General features: G+C 37.0%; 1 protein-coding gene across 4 annotated transcripts in view; it reads left to right on the plus strand.

Annotated features, from left to right (window-relative positions):
* The window catches only part of dock1 (dedicator of cytokinesis 1), a 286009-nt gene that overhangs the window by 16781 nt on the left and 244346 nt on the right, over window positions 1-24882 (plus strand). For all 4 annotated transcript variants that reach the window (XM_065260710.2, XM_065260711.2, XM_065260712.2 and 1 more), the window contains exons 2-4: window positions 23105-23188; window positions 23684-23724; window positions 23867-23922. In XM_065260710.2, the coding sequence (XP_065116782.1) occupies window positions 23105-23188; window positions 23684-23724; window positions 23867-23922 (181 nt within the window). The remainder of the gene's footprint in view (window positions 1-23104; window positions 23189-23683; window positions 23725-23866; window positions 23923-24882) is intronic.

The raw sequence follows: 24882 nt of genomic DNA on the forward strand, positions 1-24882 counted from the left end.
GTAGCTGTATCCCTTCTAGCCAGAATCCATCTAAAAACGTTTATTATTTATTTATGATGAGGTATTTGTTTCAGAGTATAGTTTAGCCACTAGCCAGACCGTTAAACAAACAGAAACCGGAAGTTAGGTTCTGTCTAGACGCGTAACGTGTCAACACACGTGCGTCCGATGAAACGTCTATGATCATTTTGTCTGTGTCTATTGCATATGGCAACATTTTATCTTCCTCTGTGGTTTATGCTGTTCTGGGTCAGTTTATCTACCTTAAAATGTTTTGCTAAGTGTTTAGTGTAAATGCAGATATCTGATACAAGTCGCTTTTAAAAGATGATCAAAAAATTGGTTACAGGCAACTAGGGGTGGGCGATAAACCGGTAGACAAAATTAACCGGTAGAAATTTGTCAACCGGTAGAGATTTTGGACTATCGTTTCTATCGAGGTTACGTGCCCACGTCACGCTCCTGTGCGTGTGGTCGCGAAAACGTAACGTTTGTACACGTATTTAAGCACTGCAGTTTTAAAACAAGTTATTTTAAGCCATTGAAACACAGACAACAGATCTGTATGCGTGCGTTCTTTCTGTGTGTCAGGAGCGGACAAGTCGCGCAACCGCTGCTCTTTCTGTCTGTGAGGAGCGCGCAAGTCGCGCGACCTCTGCTTATTAAGCTTGTGAGCATTTTTCCCGCTTTATTGGCCTTAAATACACATATGCGTCAAAATTCCCGTCTTTGCAAGCATCATCATAAACACGACCAGTAAGGTCTTAAGAGAAAGTAAACAGCTAAAAGAGAAAGCGCATGTGTAACAGTGTATTGGATCCGGACTTTGGTCTTAAAGGGGAAGTTACCTAATTTTGCTCCTGTCTGTCACTCGTGTTAATCAAACAGCATTGAGAAAAAAATCTCTCACTGCTCCTGATTAAATCACTTTTCTACCTTAAATAAAAATATATATAGGCCTATACATACATGCATAATTATTTATTATCATTCTTATTGACTGTGTATCTTCAGAGAGCTTGAGTTTTGTTTGTTTTTATCTTCTTTCTATGCTTGTATATGTTTTTTGTGAGAATTATGAACATTTCTATGGTATTAAAGATTTAAACCTTATTAAAACATAAAAAACTCTACCGTGATACATATCGTTATCATGATATAAAATTAATCCTATCGTGATAGAAGATTTTGGTCATATCGCCCACCCCTACAGGCAACAAATCGGAATTGTGCATCAAGATTTGCAGTGTAAATCCAGGTTTTTAAAAGCCTCTAATTCAAAACATAAGTAGAAAGAAATGATTAAGATCGCATTAAGATCTGGGTTTAACAAATGTATTCTTATACTGTTTGGTCAGTTTTGAATGATTTTTGTGTATCAGGAAGTGTAATGTGTGACACGGTGCGAGTAGCCAGTCGTGATAGTAAAATCTTTCTTAAATGCAGTTTGTTGTGGTGTATCTGGGTGTCGACTCGCTTAAACTGGATGAAGCATGTGAGGTATTTGTGGGTTTCTGCATGTATGCCAGTATGTTTACATGCGGTTTTAAGAGTTGTTCAAACACTAAAAGTAGTTTGCAGTCACTGAAATGGGTTGCAGGCTCATATTTTTATTTCGTTTTAAATTAATCTTTATTTTTCCAAGAATTCCCATTGAGATTGATGATCGAGGAGACCTGGCAATGTAGCAATGCCATATGTAGCAATGTCACAGCCATACAAACTCCACAACATAAATACTAATTTAAAACACATTTTTACAAGAAAACAAAATTTCTACTTAACACAATCTTTAGAATTGTCCTTATTTAAAGGGGACATTTCACAAGACTTTTTTTACGATGTCAAATAAATCTTTGGTTTCCCCAGAGTATGTGTGTGTAGTTCTAGCTCAAAATAACACACACATAATTTATTATAAAATATTATAATTGCCACTTTGTAGGTGCGAGTAAAAATGTGTCGTTTTAAATGCAAATGAGCAGATTTTTGCAGTAAATGACAGTGCTGTGGTTGGATAGTGCAGATTAAGGGGTGGTATTATCCCTTAGTGACATCACAAGGGGAGCCAAATTTCAATAAACTATTTTTTCACATGCTTGCAGAGAATGATTTACCAAAACTAAGTTACTGGGTTGATCTTTTTCAGATTGATAAAAGCACTGGAAATGCAATTATAGCACCTAAACATGGAAAAACTCAGATTTTCATGATAGGTTCCGTTTAAAACAATTTAAGTGTATTCAAATGCAAATCTTTTTAAAATTTATCCCATGTTCTCACTGCAAAGGATGTCGGTTCAAATCCCAGAGAATGCAAGTGGAGATTAAAGTTTATCAGTTTTTTTCACTCGTAACTCTCAAATCCCAGTCATGGTTGTCATGATGCCTCTTTACAGCACGTATACAGGCATGAATGAGGTTTTTTCTTTAATAAAGGAGAATATTTTTACAAATAATTCCTTGGTTGTTTTTGACACAAAGCTTTGCATGGCTTATGCATTATGCGTTTCAGGGAGTGAAAGAAAGTCAACCAGGTTTGTAACAGGTGAGTAAATGATGACATCATAAATGATTTGTTGAATTATTCTGTCATTGTGACACAATAAAGACTCAGCGGGTCATTTTTGAGTGCAGGATGAGCTCTGTCATTTTTAACGTGGTGTTTTTCTCACAAAACAACCATGCTGTTTATTGGCCCTCGTGGGGCTTTTGATGTTGTGAAATGACACACAGCGCCGTCAGGGCTGTCAGAGAACGACACGCCAGTAAATGCCAATAATGACACGGCTTTAAAATCCAGTGTGCTCTTGTCTTCAGGGCTGACAGAGATTAATGACTCTTCACTACTGTACTGTTGTCCTGTTTAAGGGCACAACTGTACGTGTGTAAACGTCAAAGCAAAGCATTCAGTGTTGTATTGTGCCGTTTTATTGGGTTTTGTTGAGAGATTGTCTGCTTTGTGTGGTTGACTTGATAGACAGTCAGTTTGCTGTCAGCTGGCATTAAATCAGTCTCTCTTTTGTGTAAAAGTGTTGGTCTGTTCCTCACACAAAGCTTATATGACTTGAGAAGGTTTGAAATAATATAAAGCGTCCATATAGTACTTTCATACTATATAGTAGGCAAAAAAACAGTCCCTGAATGGTGTATTGCTTTCAATCAGATTAATCAAATGAACAATTTTCTATCCCACTTTATATTAAGATGAATTATTACAATACCAATGAATCTTCTGGGGAGGATTCTGTCGTCATTGCATTGTGTGCTAGCTTGAACTTCTACTTGACTAAGCGCATTGTTGTGCACAATGAGTAGCTGATGAGTCAGGGTTTTGACGACATCATCAAAATGTGTGCTTTACCTCACAGTGTGCACAATAGAATGATTGTGTGTGTATTGAATACTGTGCTCCAGTTTGGGAAATGCGCTGTTGAAAAATGTTGTTTATGAACAGCCCAGTTGCTTTACAGCTGGTTATTACATGTTTTCCTCCAGGTGTGAAGAGGAATAGCATTTATTTTCAGGGTTAACAGCTTCATTCTGTATCAGAATTCTGCTCACAGGTGCTTGAGTTAGAAATGGTTAGTTTGCTTTTGATGGTTTTGCCCTTTGCTTTTGGTCCTTTGGCTGTTAAAGAGGCCCTTGAAAATGTCTCAAGGGATTTAAAGAAGTGCTTGCACTCGAGAGCTTTGCTGTGTCCTGTTTTTTAGGGTCCTCTTACTTATTGTGGCTTTATACAGGTTTTGTGCAGAACATTTTTGCCATTATTTTTAAATGACCTAAAATAATGCTAATATGTGACCCTGGACCACAAAACCACTTATAAGGGTAATTTTTTTTAAATGTGATAAATTGTCAAGCACACCTGAACTTCATTTGCAAGTGATACTGAAAACTTCGATTCGATTTTTAATGTGTGCTTGATTAGGGTTGGAGCTAAACTCCGCAGGACTGTGACCCTCCAGGACCAGAATTGCCCACCCATGGTCTTTGCCTTTAAAATTGTTGTCCAAAAGAAGTCCTTAGCAATAGCATTCATTCACAAAAAATGAGTTTAGATATTTTTGTGGTAGGAAATGTACATGGACATGATCTTTTTAAAATAACCTTATGATTTTTGGCATAAAAGAAAAATTTATATTTTGACCCATACTATTGTATTGTTGCACGGCAAACATATATATTTTTCAATACAAATATCTAAAAATTATTAAATTCAGATGCATTTTCTTGATGAGCAAAATCTCAATAGGTCTTTAGACAAAGACATTAAATTTAAGTGAATTTGTGCTTAAAACAAGCTACATAATAAATAAATAAATAAACAACATAAAAAATGCCAACACTGAATAAAATGATTTTCAAGAAAAAAAAAATTCTTAGTATTTTGGCTTGTTTTCAGTAAAAATATCTAAAAATTCTTCAATTAAGATGTTTTTTCTTGCCAATGGGGTAAGCAAATTTTTCCTGAATTTTTTTGAATTTAGTGTTTAAGAAAAATGTTCAAGATTTTTTTGCTTACCCCATTGGCAGATTTTTTTTCTTGTTTTATGCACAAAATCACTTACATTTGATATTTTTTGTCTAAAAACTAGACTTATTTTCTTGGGTTGTTTTTCTCATCAAAAGCAAGCATCTTAATTTAAGAATTTTTTGATATTTTTACTGAAAACAAGACAAAAATACTAAGAATTTGTTTTCTTGAAAATAATTTTTTTGCAGGGAATGAGGTAATCTTTTCCTTTTTTTAAACACTTAATTCAGGAAAAGATAAAAAAATAGCCCAGTGGCAATATATTTTTCATCAAGAAAATACTTATTGATTTAAAATTTTTTGAGATATTTGTACTGAAAACAAGAAAAAATACTAAGTAAGAGAGCTACAAATATACCTGTGCGACCCGTGTGGTCGAGCATCTGACATGATATTTTGTCTGAATTGCATTATTTAATCTTTATCTAAAATGTTTTATATGTTGTAACAAAGGTCATTCTGACATGGAGAAAAAACTTAAACTTTTTTTTTATCAATCGTGTCACAGCTTACTTTTCACAAACTTATTCTTACTTAAAAAAGTTTTACTCTTAAATGTGTTGCTTAAAGTCTTTTGTGTTGTGTTGTATCAAAAGTAAATCCTTTAAATTACATTATATTGGGAAAAAACAGTTTGAAATAGTTTTGTCATTTTATTTGCGGACGCTAGTGGTGGCATATAATATCATTTTTATATCTTGATTTTTTTTATGGCAGTATCAGCAGTTTTTCTGAGGTTATTACTCGGCATGTGACCATAAATGTCGATATACACTAATAATACGTGGCCGTCCGATAATGATTCTGAATCGCACAGCGGTTATTATTCACAGCTATTTCATGTAGGCCTACTACGACTTTTGATCAGTAAGTCCTTATCGATCTGAAATCACTGTTAGTTTGAATCGTTTATAACTAAAAGCAAAACTCGTCAAACAAATACCTGAAAAGGTTTGAAGAACAGCAATGCTTAAGTCATTACCTGGAGATTCGTGTTTTAAATGGATCTTCTTCTGCAGCGCATATTGAGTTTCTGCAGGAGAGCGCCCTCTGGCTTTTGGATGTAGCCGCATTTCACCGTAATTAGGGCTGGGATAAACGATTATTTTTTTAACGATTAATCTAGCGATTCTTTTTTCGATGCATCGATTAATCTAACGATTCATTTTGTCAGTCCGATTCGACTTCGATTCGATTCGATTCTCGATTATCTCCCCATTAATTAACTAATAGCAAGTTATACATGTTGATTTACATATCTGAATGTAAACATTTCAATATATCTTTATTGCTCTTAAAATTTCAAAATAAAAAAAGACTATACAAGTGCAAAATAATGCATTCTTAGACAGAGGTAGCATTCAGTAAAGCATTTGCAGTGCATACTGTGCAGTTAAGTAACCGTATAAAAATCTCAAGTTCAAATTACTTTATTTTACATGCATTTATGAGCAAAACCTCTTCAGTGTGCCTTTTGATGGTCTGTGTAATGTTTATAACTAGATTTGTTTAATCCACATTGTTTTCGTGCTGTTCTAGTCCATTTAATGACAGATATAAACTTAAGATAGACTTATTATAGACTTAAGAAGCACGTGCTTCTTAAATGAGTCCTAAATGAGTGTAAATGTATGAGTGTAAATGAGTCCTAATCTATTTGAACAAACTTAAGAGAAAGAGATTTAATAATAGGCTATACATATATTATTAAATCTCTTTCTCTTAAGTTTGTTCAAATAGATTAGGACTCATTTACTGCTGGACAGAGAGTGAATGAAAGCGCAGTCTTCTGGCAACAGTGACATATTTCATTGCTTTCTGTTAAATTGCTCAAATGACTGTTTAAAACACACTTGGCATCACATTCATGATTTTATGGTAAAATGACACTTTTTCGCGTAAATCCACGAGCATTTAAACCATAAACAAAGCACTTTCACTTTAATTGAGCGTGAGCAGCGCAGCAGAACCACGCAGAAACGATTGCAGCACTGTTGCTACAGAGCCGCCCAAGTATTTGCGGCTGGCTCCGACCTCCGTTTATATCCGTTTCGAGCCGCGAGCTCGCGCTGCTTATGCAGCGGGGTGCATGCTTGTTAACATGGGCGCTGAGAAAACCACGCGCCGCGCGGCCGCAGCCATTGCTCACCCTTGCTGTGTGAAACCGGCGTGGACTGAAGCAACTCGCGTTGCTACTACTGCGCCGCTTTTTTGGGTCTGACTAATCGACGCGCATATTTTGCGTCGACGTATTTTTTGCGTCGACGTCGTCGATTACGTCGACGCGTTGTCCCAGCCCTAACCGTAATTCATTGAGAAGCATAGCAATCATCATCTGCTTATTTATCAGCCAATCCCTAGTTATTACTGTGCAAAAGAATCGATGAAGCATCTGCAGCAGTAACAGACCACCATACTCAAGAAATACATTCAAATGTCTGTCCCATTTAAACCACATTGTTTCTATATCTACCTGCAAACATGTCGACTAACTTGCAAGATTCCCCTCCGACTGCTGATTCACCATAACATTCCTTGACCTGAGAGAGAAAACTGACCGTGAAGGATTCCCTCTCAGCAACAATAAAAATGCAACTTGCTCCAACGTGTTTTGTAAAGCAGCGATCTGTGAAATGGAGCTAGTCGAGCTTGCTTTAGATCTGTTTAACTGACCTTTTATTTGTGGATTGACAGCGGACCTCATCATTATCTCCCTGAGCTCATTAAAACTCAGCTTTTTACTGTCTGTGTTGACATGGTGATAAATGGCCAATATTAACCTCTCCTGTGCCATCAGTGTGTCTCCCGCCATCTCCCATCAACCTACTTAAATGTTTAACAGTGGATAAAATCTCACCGGTCAATTAAAAGAGTTTAAGAGCTGTGAGCTGGAGGGTTTGCTTTGGTTTTGGGGACCACTTGTTCACTGTCAGGGCTCTTGTGTGACATTTAGAGGAGTCGCTGTTAAATGACAAGGTTAATTAATTTCATCCATGTTTTGTTTCTGTCTCATTAATGCAGAATATTCCAGAGAGGAGGGCGGACACAGCGGTGCTGTGGATGATAATGATGTCTTATCTGTTCAGTCCTACTGAGTGCAGATTATCTCATCTTTAAGTTTTAATCTAATAATCATAATAATTAAGCGCCATATGTAGTTTGAACTCTTATTGTAAGTTTATTTGTCATGTGCACAATGTTTTCTCCAAACTGTAACTTTGTGATACTGTTGAATCATTGCTCTGTTTGTTTGCTGACACAACAACACTGATCCACCACCTGGTCTGAGTTTGTGTGTTTGCTTGATAGTTGCTTACTAAGTCTAAGGAATATCTGATAATGCAACTAATAATTTAGTGCTCCCTGGAGCTGCCAGTGTTAATAATGAGGGTGTTTGCTGTTGTCTTGACCCTTTGCATTACCCACAATCCTCTTAATCTCATTATATCTGGACCACACTGACACATACGGCACAATCTATCAGCATTCAGTAAGTGTTCCTTGATGTGTTAAACATACTCAGTTGTGTAAATATTCATTTAATTATCTGTACTGTAGTAGAGATGTACCAAAATTTTGGCCGGGGTCGTTAATATTCTTTGGGACTGATGATGAAGTACACAGTTTTCAGTAGCTCATGCTGGACTGACATGATGCAGGTGATGACATCACTGAAGCTCATTTCAATCCCATTGACATAAGCAGAACAGGGGCTCAATGCCATGCTGTGTCTTGCCTGTTGTTTTCATTAAAATGATTGTGTATCATAGTTAAACTTACTATCAGCAAGGTTGCTGCATTACTTTACAACTGTTTGGCATATAATAGTTTTCTAAAACTTTACATTGTTTGGATAAAAATCTGTTAAATTTGATTTTGTTAGATATAACTTAATCTAAAATATTTATTTAAGGTGCCAAAGAATGCATTGGAATAATGTTAAATTGTTTTACGAAATCTAGAAGGTTTGTTAGGTGCAAAATTATCCGGAGACAGTTTTACATGTCCATTTACAACCCTATGATTTGTCCTTAAAATGAAATGGTCTATTATTAGCTTATTTGAAAGGGTCATGAATAATAATGTTGAGCTGTGCTCTGATTGGCTGTTTCTCAGAGCAGCTCCTTCAGTAGCTTTGTGTGTGTGTAAACGGACCTTGTGTTTGAGTCCGTATTAGACAAGGATACAGATTTTGAGGGATAATCAAATATTTGGAGATTGTTAATGGACCTTTCTGAGTGATACGTTTATGTTTTTCATCAGTATGGACCTGCAAAACGTAACTGTAAAAGTCAATAGTAGAACTTCAGCCTAAAAGCTAGCATATAGCATTAACTAGCATATAGCGCTAACTCCGCAGTCACAACTTTGTTTTTAGCTTTGTAACCACATTTTAATTAATTTAATGTGTAATTTAATGTTTGGGGCGTACATCTCGACTGTAACATCACAGTCTGTGTTATGTTGAAATTATTAGTTGAAATTAGTCTTTTGCATGCACAAGTTTTAAATGAGGAGAAAACAATTGGGTTTGAGATATGTCATTACTATGTACAAAACTCTTTTTATTCATCTATGCCTAAATACAGTTTTACATTCTACGTTTCTTAAAGAATATTTATTTTTGTACAATTTTGGTGCTACATTAAAAAAAAGTGCAATTGTAGTTTTTGCCACTCCGACTCATCAAATAAATGGAATTAAAAATTCTAAAATAATCAAATTATACAAAAACTATTTAAAAAAAAAACATGTCAGGTTTTCATTTAAGTGCATGTAGAATTTTCAGGTTTGGCCAAGAATTTTCATTCACTAATCTGTAGTTTCTGTAGCTCAGATGGTAGGGCACTGTATTAGCAGCAGAACAGGTCATTTGTTCAATCCCAAGAAACACTCATACTGATAAAATATAACTTGACTATAATGTAAGCTTTTTATGAGAGTGTTTGCCGAATGCATAAATGTAAAATAAATATCTAAGCTTAATTTGTATGGTCTGTTTAAGTGCTGTGCAAAAGAATATAGATTCCTAATCAATGTTCAATTCAACAACATTGAATTTGGAATCGATTCTTAATGTGGGTGCTTTACTTCAGGCAGGGCTCATAATAAAAGCCAGATGGCCTGGGGCAGACGCAAACAATGCCCTGAATATCGTCACTTGACACATGGGCCAGTTCTACTTTGTCACAAAAGTTTATTATTTGAATTCATCAGATTTCAATGCACTACTCATGCGCCGTTTGAGAAGTTTTGTGTGCGTGCATCCGAATCACATGCCCGGTAAATCTCATTTCAAGAGTTCAGACAAATGCTAGGTTCATGTATCCTTGCTCTTAAACAGATGTATTTACACAGAATTATTTTAAAATGCTGCAATTATCCTTTTAAACAAAGTCTGTTGTGTCAATGTGAACAATTCAGAAAGGAAACACGTGTGTAACAGTATGTTGGATCTGTGCATTACATGTATGACAGCACACATGTCTGGAAAAAAATACATTTTTATGAAATATAGATTACTAATCGATAGGGATGCACCGATAGGATTTTTTTGGGCTGATACCGATTTAAACAGACAACTTCTGGTCGATGCCGATATTAAACACTTGTATAAAATACTATACAGTTGGTCTATTAGCTAGTTTATTTCTGCATCAAATTATTTTTGCTGAACTTGGATTGGATCTAATTAACATGACCAACATAATAAGAGAGGCACAAATTAAGCTAAAACTAATATAATAAGACAGCATGACAACCTTCAAAGGTGGTTTTTGCTATTCAGCATTTATTTTATTAACAATATTAACTAATTTTTTTAATATAATGGATTTCTTTATGCAGTTTATTAATAAACAATCGGTATCGGCCTTTCTCGTGCTATTGCCGATATGCCGATGGTTTAAAATTCATAAAAAATTGGCCGATAAATATCGGCAGCCGATACATCGGTGCATCACTACTAATCGATATTGCATTAAATCAAAATAAAACCATAAAAAAGATTTAAATCACCAAATGAATTACAATACCTAGCCGTAGTCTGTTTCACCCATGAAGGTTTTACTTTTCTCAGTTCTTAGTGAGCAGATCATCATTGTGGTATAATCAAATTTTTGGGATAATTGTTTCATTTAATATAATTCTACTTCTATTTTGATCCTAATAAACCAAAATGTAATATATTAAATATTAAACTCTTTAGTCTTCATTAGCTTCCCTCACACCACCACAAATGTTTTAAACTTAGTTATGCATATTCACAAATCATTGATTATTACCATAGACTAATAAAGGGGATTCTACCCCACCTTTCAGAAAGCAATTTTGGATGCTAATACACATACTAATAATGTCAACTGCTTGCTCAAGGCGATTTTTGCAGAAAGGCACAGCAATTAGTTATGAATTATACAGCAGCACGCAAAATGATCCGTCATCAATAAAGATTTAACTCTTGGGTCAAAATGAAACCGTTCAGCTGTGAAGTCCACGTGAACAGAATTTCAAGCTGTTGTTTTCCAGTTTTCTAAACTTTGACACCAAACTCTGATTTGGGACCACATCAGAAACTACCAGGCTACTATTGGCTTTTCTCAGACCAGCAGAGATGTTTGTAAGCTCAATTCAATATATTTAATACATGTGTTCAGGAATCCTTGACTCAATTATGATAATTCTCCAAACGGTAAGAAGCAATTATTTTCCCATTTATTAAATTTGGGACCTGCAGAAGTTCAAGTGTAGTAAGCCAATTAAAATCGAGCAATTAGACTGCAGACGTCGAGGTGTATCGCCTGACCCGACAGTGCTGAGTGTGTGTCTTATTCTGTTTCGGTAATAATGATGAACGGAGGCGGGTCTGACCCAGTTCAGATTGGACATGACAGGAACAGGCTGTGGGTCTGCATCGCTGCTCGGTGCGAGAGATCTTGTGGATCTTTAGTAGTTGCAAACAAGCTAATTAGTTGAATATGCCTACTATCTTCTTGCACGGATTTAGACCGACAAATAAAGATCTTTAGGAGTGCTGTTGGACTTTGTGGAAACGTTCCTGCTTTATAATTACTGTCTTATGATGAAGGCGGGTAGAGCGTTGAACAATCATGTACAAGCTGCAGAAAAATTTAATCTGTATTTAGTCTTTAATTCTTCAGGTTTGAAAGAAGGAAACAAACTGTTTGACTGTAAATATACTCAAGCTTTTGTATAAAGATCGGGCCTTTTTTGTTTGACAACGGTTTATCTGTAATTACATCCTCTGTTGTTAACTCAACTGGTAACTTTTACATCCACAAAGCAATAAAGATCATGAGTTAATCATTAATGCACTGACAAGGGCAGAACAGCTGAAATGTTTGTCACTTGTATCTCCTGTTAAAGTAAAAAAAAATATAATTATATATATATATATATATTTTATATATATATATATATATATATATATATATATATATATATATATATATATATATATATATATATATATATATATATATATATATATATATTTTTATATATATTTTTATATATATTTTTATATATATATAATATTTATTATATATATATATATATATTTCCACAAGCATGTGAAAAAAAAATAAAAAAAATATATATATATATATATATACATATATATATATATATATATATATATATATATATATTTCCACAAGCATGTGAAAAAATAGGTAATTGAAATTTGTTTCCCCTTGTGATGTCAGAGAGGGGTTAATACCGGCCCTTAATCTGCACTATCCAACCACGGCACTGCCATTTAGTGCAGAGATCAGCTCATTTGCATTTAAAAGGATACACCCACATTTTTGCTCAAACTTACAAAGTGGCAATTTAAAACATGTTGTAATAAATTATCTATATGGTATTTTGAGCCACAACTTCACATATGTACTCCTGGGACACCTAAGATTTATTTTACATCTTAAAAATGTCTTGTAAAATGTCACCTTTAATGTTTGTACTAGGGCTGCTAAATAAATAGGATGCAATATTCATGCGCATCTCGTCAGTTACTATGCGTTCACACCAGAAGCGGAAGAGGTGGCAAAAACGCACTCTTCACGCATAGTTGGATGCTTGAACATTTTAGCTTTACTCACTTCATTGGCACGTGAAATTCTTGTCATTCGAGACATTCACACATAATTTTGTGTCATGGGAGGGACTTATATATCTCAAATTGAGTAAATTTACCAGATTGTTCGACCTCCTCACTTATTAACTACACAGAGCAGATCATTATCATGATATAAAATGGATCCTATCATGATTATAAGATTTTGGTCGTATCGCCCACCAGGTTTTCCTGCAGCACATTGCAATTCGGGCGGCCCGCCTAAGCTGGAAAACCCTACTGCATTAACTAGGTTGTCAAAAAAAAAAATTGCTGCACAAAAGGCCTTCAAGTGCATCTCAGAAAATAGCGGGTAGGCGCTTCACACTGTTAGCAGGCATGCACGCTACACGGCCGAAATGAGAGAGATGTGGTCTGGACCGTCACTGTCTTTAGGATAACTAGCCAGTTGATAAAACATCTCTGAGAATAGCGCGGCCGAAATGAGATAAAGACGTGGTCCGGACCGTCACTGTCTGGAGGATAGCCAGTTGATAAAACGCGTGTCCGTGAGAACTGTAAGTGGACTTATGTTTTGGGTTTATTTAAGCCTGTTATTGTATTAGTCTATAGTTCTTGCAAATTTTAAGTAAGTTCGCTGGTGATTTTGTTGTTTGAGCAACCTGCTAGCTAGGTTTCACGTGCCTGTTGATTAGATATTGTTGAGTGCTCTGCTCACCACTAGTGGTATCTGTAATAAAAATATACTTATGGGGCCCTATTTTAACGATCTGAAACGCAAGTGTGAAGCGCAATGCGAAAGTGACTTTGTGGGCGGATCTTGGGCGCTGTTGCTATTTTCCCGGTGGGAGAAATAACTCTTGCGCCAGGCGCAAATCAATAAGGGGTTGGTCAGAAGTAGGTTCATTATTCATAGGTGTGGTTTGGGTGTAACCTCAAATAAACCAATCAGAACGCTATCCAACATTCCCTTTAAACACAAGGGCGCAAGTTCCATGGCGGGTTGCTATTATTATGACGGATTTACCAGGCGCACACCAGGAGCGGTTCACAGCCGAGGAGACCGACGTTCTTGTAAGAGCAGTCAAAGACAGAGAAGTTGTTTTGTATGGGGATGGGAGAAACCGCCCAAATCAGCGTAGGTTAAACAGGCGTGAGAGGAAATAGCCACAATTGTCTCATCAGCTGGCCGCCAAGCGCTACAATGATGTCAGGAGTAGGCATGGGCCGATTACCGGCTTCAAGGTATACCGAGGTTTTAAACAGTCAAGGTTTCAAAACCACTGAAATATTCTGTGATACCGTCTCCAAGGTATGAGCTGTGTTTATACAAAATTCATTAAATCATTAAGTCATGTGATTGATTTGATGTTTACATTTAATATACATTACAAAAATATTATATATTTTTTGAAAGCATATTATAATTTAAAGGCTTTATTTTTACCTGGCATTTAAAAAATAACACATTTTTGTGTTGCAATGGCAAAACCGTAACACCGTGAAACTGTGGTATTTTTGCTAAAGGTTATCATACCGCCAGAATCTTATACCGGCCCATGCCTAGTCAGGAGACGGGGGAATCCCAAGCTAGCCAGCATTAATCGGGCACGCCGTGTAACGGGAGGTGGATCTGCCTCAGGACCTGACGCCAGCAGAGGACATCGCTGCGTCCACCCTCACCGCTGAAAGGGTTTGGGGGCTTTGAAATCAGACCCAAGAAACGCAAGCAAGGTCCAACCCCAAAGTATCCTTACAAATGAAGTTCATATACATTAAGGTTTCTTATGAAAATATTTTAATCGTTATTTGCATGAGAATTTTTTAACGCAGCCACACAATAAATAAAAACTATCACTGCTCACCACAATGATTTCCCTTATCTCATGTGTTAATATTTTTTATTGTAACAATTTATGATTTGCAAAAATAACTGTTGCATCTGTGTAGATTAGATAAGCAAAGTGTGTGCGCGTTGTGCACGCTATACATTATGGTCAAGCATGCACCCTTAAAATAGCATAATGAACCACGCGCAACGTGCCACTGATTTTAGACTAGTTTTTTTTTGGTCAGTGGCACAATTGTTTTTTGAAACGGCAAAATAGCATCAGGGATGGTTTGCGCCGCAACACGCCTCCTTTTTGCGCTGAACCGCTCAGGGAGCGCAAGTTCATTCCCTAGTTTGCCGACGTGCATCTGTGGAGGGAAAAACCTGCTGTGCGCCGCTGCAAAATACGAATGATACATGTGTCACTGACAAAGTCAATAGCGCTGGGTGCAAGATAGGGCCCTTGGAGTTTTAAGGATGTTCTGCTTAAGCTAACAGTAAAACACATTCATTGTTAATGTTTACATATACATTTATGTATTTGGTAGATGCCTTTATCCTCCAGTGCTTTCAAGCTCTATAAGCTATCTTTATCAGTATGTTTTCCCTAAGGGTTGGACCCACGACCTTTGAAATATTAACACACTGCTTTACCAACTGAGCTACAGAAGCACAGCGTTAATTTTACAAATTTTTTATTTTCTTGTAGTTACTGTTAAAATATTTGGGGGCATATCACTGTCCATATGTCTCAGGTGTTCACACGCACACACACACGCACACGCACACACACTGTTGGTTTCAGTGAGTGCCTCCACGCATCTCTCACTTCACTTTTCTTTTGATTAATATTTTCATTGTCTTCTGCAGAACCGCCAAGTCCACTATGTGCAAGTCAGGTCTGTAATTAAAATGAGTTGCTTTTCCTACAAATAAGCATTGTTCAGAGCTCTCATGAACGATCGTCAAGTGTTTTTTTCTTGGTTCTCTGTTTACAACCAAAGCACTCTGCATATCCGATTCCCACTATGCATTTCAATTGACTTGATTTTACATTGCCATATTAAGAATGAACCGTAAATTACAGCCATCATTATTAATATTTTTCATATCTTTTTATTGTACTGTTCAATTTTCTACACAACATGAAATTACCACCATTTTTATTTCCAAAACTAAACTAGATGCCTCTTGCATAATTAATACGAAAATGGTAATCATCGACATACCATTTAACTATTCTTTTAAAGAGAATAATAGCAGTAATACTGAATCGAATGTAACATGCAACTCTCTCTCTTTCTCCTCCAATAAAAGAAAAATAATCAGATTTTCCTCTTGCTGAATTTCAGGTTAATTGCAATGCTTCAGTCTCCGCGCCAGTGTGGATAAACACAGTATCTTTGCTCTATAATTCAATGAAACTGGAAACAGTGATTTCTGCTTCTCTTAAATTAGGAGGTTCTTTTGTTTCTGTCAACTCTAAATAAAGATAATCAGAGCGCCTTCTCTCTTTTACAAACCCCAATTAAAGCTCATTAAAGAGGGAAAAGCTGAAAGCTCAGCCTGATGTTTTCCTCATTCCTCAGCGGCGGGGTTGGACTTGCGCTGTTTGCGTGCATGCACATGTTTGGGTTATGTGAAACACTTTTAACATGTCTATATTTACTAGCCTTTTTACCTACAAAGTGGCACAATTTTGGGGTAATAAATAGTTCACTGCGGTTACTCTGGCAGCGAATCTGTCTGAAACGAGAAGTAGGGTTTTTTACTATATTTGATGTCTCTTTTTGTGTGCTTGTACTGTACAGAGAAGTTTGTTGATGAAGAAACTTTTTAAGTTTCAGTCACGGACCCTCCAAAACATTTTGCAAACAAAACAGCTAGAGCTTTTCCAGACAGATTTAATCGCATTGACTGTTCCTACGCAATTTCAGCAAGTCATAGGCCACGGGCTTTATCAGGCCACCGGGAAACAAAGTCAACCAGTTCACAGGATTCAATAATGAGCTTCTGAGGAAGAGAGAGCATTATGGCGTTGAATCTTTAAAATACATCCAAGAGTTTAGTTTGAAGCAAAAACTTTAAAAACATAGTAATGCTTGCACAAATGTTTTTGGTGGTGTCTTAAAATTATCATATGATGCATGCAATGAAATATTTAAATGAGCTTATACAAAATCCATACGTGGATATAAATGTGTGTTGGCATTGAAAATAATCTATCCACCCCTTCTTTTTTTAATCCCCATTAAACCAAAGCAGACTCTCATTAGACATGCTCTTTTGATTCTCTTAGCAATGTGATGTCACACTGCTAAAGCCCCGCCCATTGCCGCTGACTGACAGTCTTGTATTATCATAGTTTATGCCTTCAGTGAGTTGGACACTGTCTGCTATTTTTTTTTCGAAATCAGATCTATTTTAAACAAATTATCTCTTTTGGCAAGGGAGCGAAGACCAGTAGCTCATTTGCATTTAAAGGTACACACACAAAATAGGGGCATTTTAGACATGCTATAATAAATGATCTGTTTGGGTATTGTGAGCTGAAACTTCACAGAAACATTCTGGACACACGTGAGACTTATATTACAAATGGGCATAGTATGAGTCCTTTAATAAATTACTTTGTGGTTGCATGGTTTATGCATGATGGCCGCCACTTTTCAAGAATATGCAAAACTTGCCATCACGATACTAAAATTATGTGAGTGTTTATTAGGGTGTTAAGATAGTCTATAACGTTTTTGGGATTACTAGCGTTTGCTGACAGGTCTAGGTTAAAACAACCCACTGCCCAATGTGATGGGGTTCCATATATTTATGGGATTGTTTTTGTCTGAATGTTTAAAGCAATGACACACTTTTAAACATCCCTCATATATCAGTAGGACAAACGCAGCAGGATGATGCCAAGGTTTAACACATGTGGTAAAAAGGTTTAAACCCAGAAATATGAATAGTGTTATTTACGTTACTGACCAGATTTTGTGCCGATGGTTATAAGTTTAGCTTTACGTTCTTAAATTCATAACTAGGTCCCAAAAAAATGCTATAACATCTGTGTGCGCTCTATTTCAGGTAAGCTTTGCCGTCACTAGAAGTAATTGATAGACGTTTTGGTTGAGCACCTTCATTGAGTCGTTCTGTCTGTTAGAAATTCATCTTCATGTTCACCTTTTCACCTTTTTCTCATCATCTTTTGAATGCATGTATCTTTTCTCCCAGCTCTATTGATGTCTCCTCTCAGCTCCGCGCTGCAGGCGGCTCACGCAACCCGCTTGTAATGGCCAGTTATTTTTTTACTGTAGGCGTCCGCGATGACCTGTGGGCAGATACCTGATAGCATTTCACGCTTCTTTTTCTGTGATTATAACTCTTTCAGTCAGTGGCTTCAATAGGCCTGTGAAGATTTCATTCCCTGCCTTTATTGAACACTTGAGAGATAACATTGTTCAAAAATGCCCCATTTTTAGTCCTTGGGACTGGCAGAGGGTGTTTGGATTGTACTCCGTGCTTATGGGATAATTTCATTGGGCTTTATAAAAGTTTGGTGGTGCTGGTGGCAGGAGAGAGAAGAACAGGGCGCCGGATCACTGATGCAGCTGTTGTGAGCCTTCGGTTCAATGGGGTTTATTCACTCGGAGCCAGACTGGACGACCCGCCTGTGAAAGCCACTGAGATGTGATTTCTGTCTCTGGAGAGATGGGCATCTCTAGAGATCTGCACTTCCTATCACACACACACGGACACACAAACTGCTTTGCTCATCCGCATGCTGATTCTCTCTTTGTGCTTCATTCCAACTCTTTAAATTTAAGGTACTTAAAAGGTTTGTCACAGCGATGCCATAGAAGAAACATTTTTGGTTCTACAAAGAGTTGTTCAGACAAAGGTTCTTTAAATACATTTGTATAATCTACATAACCTTTATTCATTACAAATAACATTTTGTTAAAAGAGCACATATCATATCTGATGTCAGAAGGGGATTATAATAATACAGAGCTGTGACAGTTGTTATACATGGGTTTAAGTCATGTGACTTTTTACGTCATGCCGCCATCTTGAGGACCTACCGAGTACCAGTAGGCTACTGACAAGCATTGGCTGGCTTGCTACGATTTACGGATTTCTTATCTTTTACTGACTATGATTCTTATGGATACAGGAAATGGCTACGAAAGACAACATGTCGCACCTCGACTGTCATGAAAAGAAACGCGACTTTAAAAAAATATATCTTGGTTAGGGTGTGACGCCTACTCAATCCCTGATACGTTCTTCCAGCCGCTGTTCGCGGCTACCGAACTACCACTATTTTACAACACTAAGGCGGCGCGACAAAACATGAAACTTTGCTCGAAGTATCACCTGGATCTCTACTCATGAACGCGAACATTGAGAACATTGTTTGTGTACACAGAGTTTAATAAAAAGAAAGTTTTGTACTGATTTTGGCTGTTATGGTGTCTACTCGTCATCTCTGCCAGACGTAAATAATCGATTTCTGAATGCGAATGAATGAATCTCATATGAGGCTCCTTTTTCAACTAGAAGGTCAATATTGTTTTTCACTTGCGACAAAACAACGAATTATCCGTACATTTATATGAAACTATGCTTTAGGAGCTATCCATCTTTACTCTCCTCCCTCCTTACGTTGCATTCGCAGATCGATACATCTTGACTGGGAAGATGGGGGCGAGCGGACGCCAAAACAACCAAAGTCAGTTGTTCAAAACCTTCTTTTTAGTAAACTCTTTGTTCACAAACAATGTTCTCAATGCTCGAGTTCACGTGTAGAGACACAGGCGATACTTCGAGCAAAATATCATGTTGTGTCGAGCCTTCTTAGTGTTGTAAAAATAGCGATTTTGATGCTCACAACATACTGAAGGCATAGCTTCTAGTTCTTTTGCGACCACTTCAGGTCCTCAAAAGACAAGTGAGTGACGTCAGCTGAAACCCATGTATACCCACTGCGCGACCCGCGGTGCCGAAGTGCGAATTGGGGCATTACCACCACAGTGGAAAAATACTGCCACAGTCACAGCCCTAAATAATACCACCTCTTAAACGGCACTATCCAACCATGGCATTGCCATTTAGTGCAGAGAGAGAGCGAGAAAACCATTGACAGCACAATTGAGTTTTAAAAAAACACCATTATGGCGATCAATGTTTGCATTTCATCAGCTCATTTGCATTTAAAAGGACACACCCAAAAATGGCACATTTTTGCTCACAAAGTGGCAATTTTAACAAGATATTATACATTATCTATATGGTATTTTGAGGTAAAACTTCACATACGTACTCTGGGGACAGCAAAGATTTATTTTACAGTATATAAAGTCTAGTGACATGTCCCCTTTAACAGAAAGGTTATTGAGATGTTCAAGGTTCTTCATAGAACCATTGTCATAGGTATTTATCCTGTCTGTAGGTTTTTGCATATATTTATACCTGTTCATTTTACATATTGCATTTGTTTAATGTAATGTATGCATAAATACAAAATACAATGAAGCCAAACTATAGCTTCAATAGTCTATAAAGTTAATTACTCAATTAAAAACAAGATTCCGTGCTCATATTTTAAAACTGTGGTGAGCATTTAGTTAAAAGCTGTAGTGAGTGGTGTATTTCTGTACATTTTTATCATCAAAAAACAATATAAACTGAAAAACAAGTGTACCGTGAAATATTCCGTTACGTGAAATAAAATGACTCATTCCGTGGAATAGATTTTTGGCCATTCCGCCCACCCCTACCCTCAGACTGTAAATGAAGCCTGGGCGCACAAAAAAAAAACAGCTGGAGCGCATCAGATAACACGTCATCCGCGTCACTGCATTCACGTGACTTTAGTCATTTTGGGTGAACTATACCTTTAGGAAAGAAAAGGTTCTTTGGGTAACCATAAATTATTCTTTAATGGCATTTAGGGCTATGACAGTTGGTAAAGTGTGACCCACGGTAGTGTGCATGTCACAAACTAGGAAAAATAAGACAGGCTTGACCAGCAAGATGTCTTCAAGTTTGTGTGAACGCAAGTGGCCAGGAGACTTTTTGGTTTTCTATAGAACCTCTTAACTCAGAGATTCTTCTTTCTTACCTTTTTATAGTCTGTGACATTTTGTGACTCAACACTTTTTCCATTACAAAAAATCCTGGGCGGCAACAGAGAGGTCCTGTGGATGTTAAAGTTTTTTTATGGAACCATACAGCCTGAGAAGTCATTGCCTCGTGGTTAGAGAGTCAGGCTTGTAACCCAAAAGTTGTCGGTTTAAGGCTCATGGCTGGCAGGTTGTGCCCTTGACTCTGAGCCATGCACCTGTACCCCACTGCTCCCCGGGCATGAGGTGCACGTGTTCACTACTCACTCGATGGGTTAAATGCAGAGGTCACATTCCGAGTATGGCTTACCATACATTGGCAAATACTTTCACAAAATGTTTTAACCCATTATTTTTGGTGTATAATCTAGAGCAATAGTCTCCAACATGGCACCAGGTTGCTGGCACGGAGTCTGTGAGTTGCCCTCCAAAGCACTTTCTATTATTTATGTTAACATTTTAACAATAATAAAACATATCAACAAGTAAAATAAATTAAATCAAAAAGTAAAAAAATGGTTTTGTGTAGACTATATCAGAAAATATTGTTTTATCCATTGTGGTAGCACTTGATCACACAAATGTTGGAGACCCCTTATCTAGAGTTAGTGTTAGCGAAGAGATTGGAAACTGTAGATTAATGTACCCCAACATTAAAATTCACCCTTAAAATCATCAATTTTGTCATTAGTTCAGGCTTTTACTCCACCTATTCCAATTCTTCTGAAGCCGAGTTACAGAAACGCCACACCTCTTCCCTGATTTCTCTCTCTCCTGTCTCTGACTCCTATATGTCTTTGCTTGTTTTTGTGCGTTACACATTGATGTTCTTGAGAACAGAGGCGGTCGTGAAGCCCAGGAGAGCCTCTGAAATGGACGACGCTGCAAGTGGGATTTGATTAGATTTCAAAGCTCTATTTCCAGGAGAATGGGCTTTGTGTGGAATAATGGACAGGGACTGTAGTTCACAGAAACCACATCACACACACTCATTTTCAGAATAGAGGAATGAAGAATAACACAATAGCACCGAGTTCATTAAAGTCTCAATGATCCAAGTCACATGTCATTACAATAGAGATGCGTGAGGTGTGGTGTTTTTGTTTGTAAGAGTGTATGTAAAAAAAGAACATGTGTGAAACTGCATATGTCAAGAGATCTCCCACCTTTACTTTTCTCAAACCAATAAAAGCTGTAATCCTATCACAGCCCACTTATACCAATAGGCCACTTTTCACAAATTGCGAGAGCCCTGCTTTAAATAATGTTCCACTGAATGTTCTTGTTTTATTAAGTATGTCGTACTACAGATGTTAAATGCATAAAAGGTGATATAACAAATTCACTGCATGTGTGTGGGAATGGTTTGAAAAGGCTTATTGTGATAATTGTTATAAAGAGAGAGAGAGAGAGAGAGAGAGCATGTGTGTGTTAACCTTCACAGATCTCTTTCTCTCTTGTTCACATGTGCTGTCACCCATCATGATGTCACGTGTCGTGATTGGAAACACATCGTCTGTGCTCGTCCTGTCTAAAAACAGCAGCAGGGCTGTCACAATGATTAAATAATTGTCTCATCGCGATTGTTTAACCTTGTCGCGATTGTTTCAGATCACCGCAATGATTGCACATCTCTCTAAAAAACACAAGGGGGAGCTGCAGCGCCTGTATAAACGAGACCGTCTCTGATTACTTTTAAATGTGTTATGTGCATTAATCTTTACTGCCAGGTAAACCTTGCAAAAGATTTTATTTAAATAATCACAACAATGTGTAATAATAATATAGATCCCATGGACAGTTTTTGTGTTTATTAAAGGTGCAGTGTGTAATTTTTAAAAGGATTCCTTCACAGAAATGCAAAATAATACATAAAATTATTTTATCAGGGGTGTATAAAGACCTTTCATAATGAACCATAATTAATGAGACATTTTTATTTACATACATCGAGGGTCCCCTTACATGGAAGTCACCATTTTGTGCTGCCATGTTTCTACAGAAGCCCTTAATGGACAAACTTTTTTTAATAAGTTTTCTCCAACGATGACATGTTTGTCCGGTGGTGGCTACCGTAGATTTTCTATGTGTTTCAAAAGCGAGAGGTGAGCAGTGGACTTTGCCGTTGGTTGCAGTTCGCAACCTCACCACTAGATGCCACTAAAATTTACACACTGCACCTTTAAAGACTTGCAACCAAAATGAGATAGTTCGTCCAATTTGTCATGCAGTCATGTGATTGTAAATCCTCATGTCCACTGTGAAACTTCAAACAAAAGTTTATTGTAAAGTTTATACAGCTTCCTAGTTTGTTGAAAAAATGGCTAAAGCTCTTTTTATAGCACATGGAGCATCACATTTGGCTAGGAGACGCTTGAGGGCCAATAATATGTTGCGCTGTTGACATTAAGCGTATCCTAATGTGGTGTTTAAAGATAAATTACAATGTTTCTTCATAAAAAAGTTGTCAAAACTATGTCTCACCACAGATCTTTGTGTTATTTGTACCCACAGCCATCTATAACTATGACGCCCGCAGTGATGATGAGCTGTCCTTACAAATCGGCGACACTGTACACATACTGGAGACGTATGAAGGTGAGACCATACATCCACGCACATTCAATACGTTACTTCACGATGTCACAGAGACATTGCATATTAATCTGAATCAAAATTAGCTCCAATTGTAAACATTTGTATACTTGTTGTATCCTCATGTGCAGTCATGCCACAGTGCCACCTACTTCTCATGAATAATAACATCAGATATGTTGTTTTATGAATTTTAAGTTCATCTCAACATGTATTGACAGATGCGGTATAGTTCAGTCATTTCTCACATAGATGTTTTCCTCTCAATAAAATGTACTCTTGCATTGAATAATTTGTTCACACCTGAAAAAAATGCCCTGCTGCCTCCGTATTCACCTCGCCCAGAGTTTTATGAAACACGTCTTTCATAATCTGTGAATATTGTTTTCTCCTGTCACCTGTGGCACTAGGCGTGCTGTAGGGACACAGTGGCATCTGTCTGTAATCTAATTGTTAACATTTTCATCTGACGGCTGTGATATTTCTGTCTCTTCTCAGGATGGTATCGAGGGTATCGGCTGAGGAGAAAATCGAAGAAGGTGAGTTACTGCGTGAAAAGGTTTTTCCAAATTGGAAGCGCTGATCAGCGGTAAACTTCATAAAATCATGTTCGGTTCAGTTTTGCCCCTGTAGTAAATTGATTTTGTTGTGTTTTCTCTGGTGTTCTTCTCTCGGGTACAGGGCGTCTTTCCCGCATGTTATATACATCTTAAGGAGGCAACAGTTGAAGGCAGTGGGTCAGTATATTCATTTATATTTCTGAAGAAGATTGTAAAAATTTTAAAGAGCTGCCATGCTCATGTTCATAATTTTGTGTATTTTTAACATATGTTTGCGGCTTGCCGTTTTGCAGTTGACATACATTGAATATACTGTGTTAAATGTTAAAGGGGTCATGAACTGGCATATTTTATTATTTTGTATTGTTCTGTGTGGGACACTAAAAGTGTTGTTTTTACCAAAAAAGGTCATAATTAGTAGAAATAATAGTTTTTTTCTATCAGGTTTTTGAAAAACGTTGGAAGTAACCGCCAATTGATATTGATGGGTAACATTCTTGTATATGTAAAAAGTTTCAACGCCCCTGTCTGTGCATCTGAATTGCATGCAAGATGGTTTGGTTATTCTCCTGCAGAGGTGGTCTTTTGCATTACTATGACATCATAGTCACACACACTCTTAAAAATGAGTTTTATATGATTTTGAAATTACAAGGAAGTGTTGAGTTTTGAAACTTACAGGATATGTTTATAGTACAACGACTTCTTAACTTTGAAAGATCAAGGAGAATTTGAATTTTCAGTTCATGACCCCTTTAAAAACACTGTTTTGCAACTAGCCTTTAAGTTACATGGTCCAGTTCATAACTGCTTGTCTACATAGTTTTACCTCGACATAACATTATGCCACATATGCAACATATGCCACCTACCAAAGTTCATCACGTATTATTATTATTATAATAAGAGCTCCTTATGACATCATAAGGAGAGCCAAATTTGAACAACCTATTTTTTCATGTGCTTGTAGAGAATGGTTTACCAAACTAATTTACTGAGTTAGAAGCACTGGGACCCAATCATGGCACTTAAAGATGGAAAAAGTCAGATTTTCATGCCATGGCCCCTTTAATAGAAAAGACATTAGGGTTAGGAGTTGTGCGTATAGCCTAATTCCTTTTTATGCTATCAGTATAT

The sequence above is a fragment of the Paramisgurnus dabryanus genome, chromosome 1, assembly GCF_030506205.2.
Source record: "Paramisgurnus dabryanus chromosome 1, PD_genome_1.1, whole genome shotgun sequence".
NCBI lineage: Eukaryota > Metazoa > Chordata > Actinopteri > Cypriniformes > Cobitidae > Paramisgurnus > Paramisgurnus dabryanus.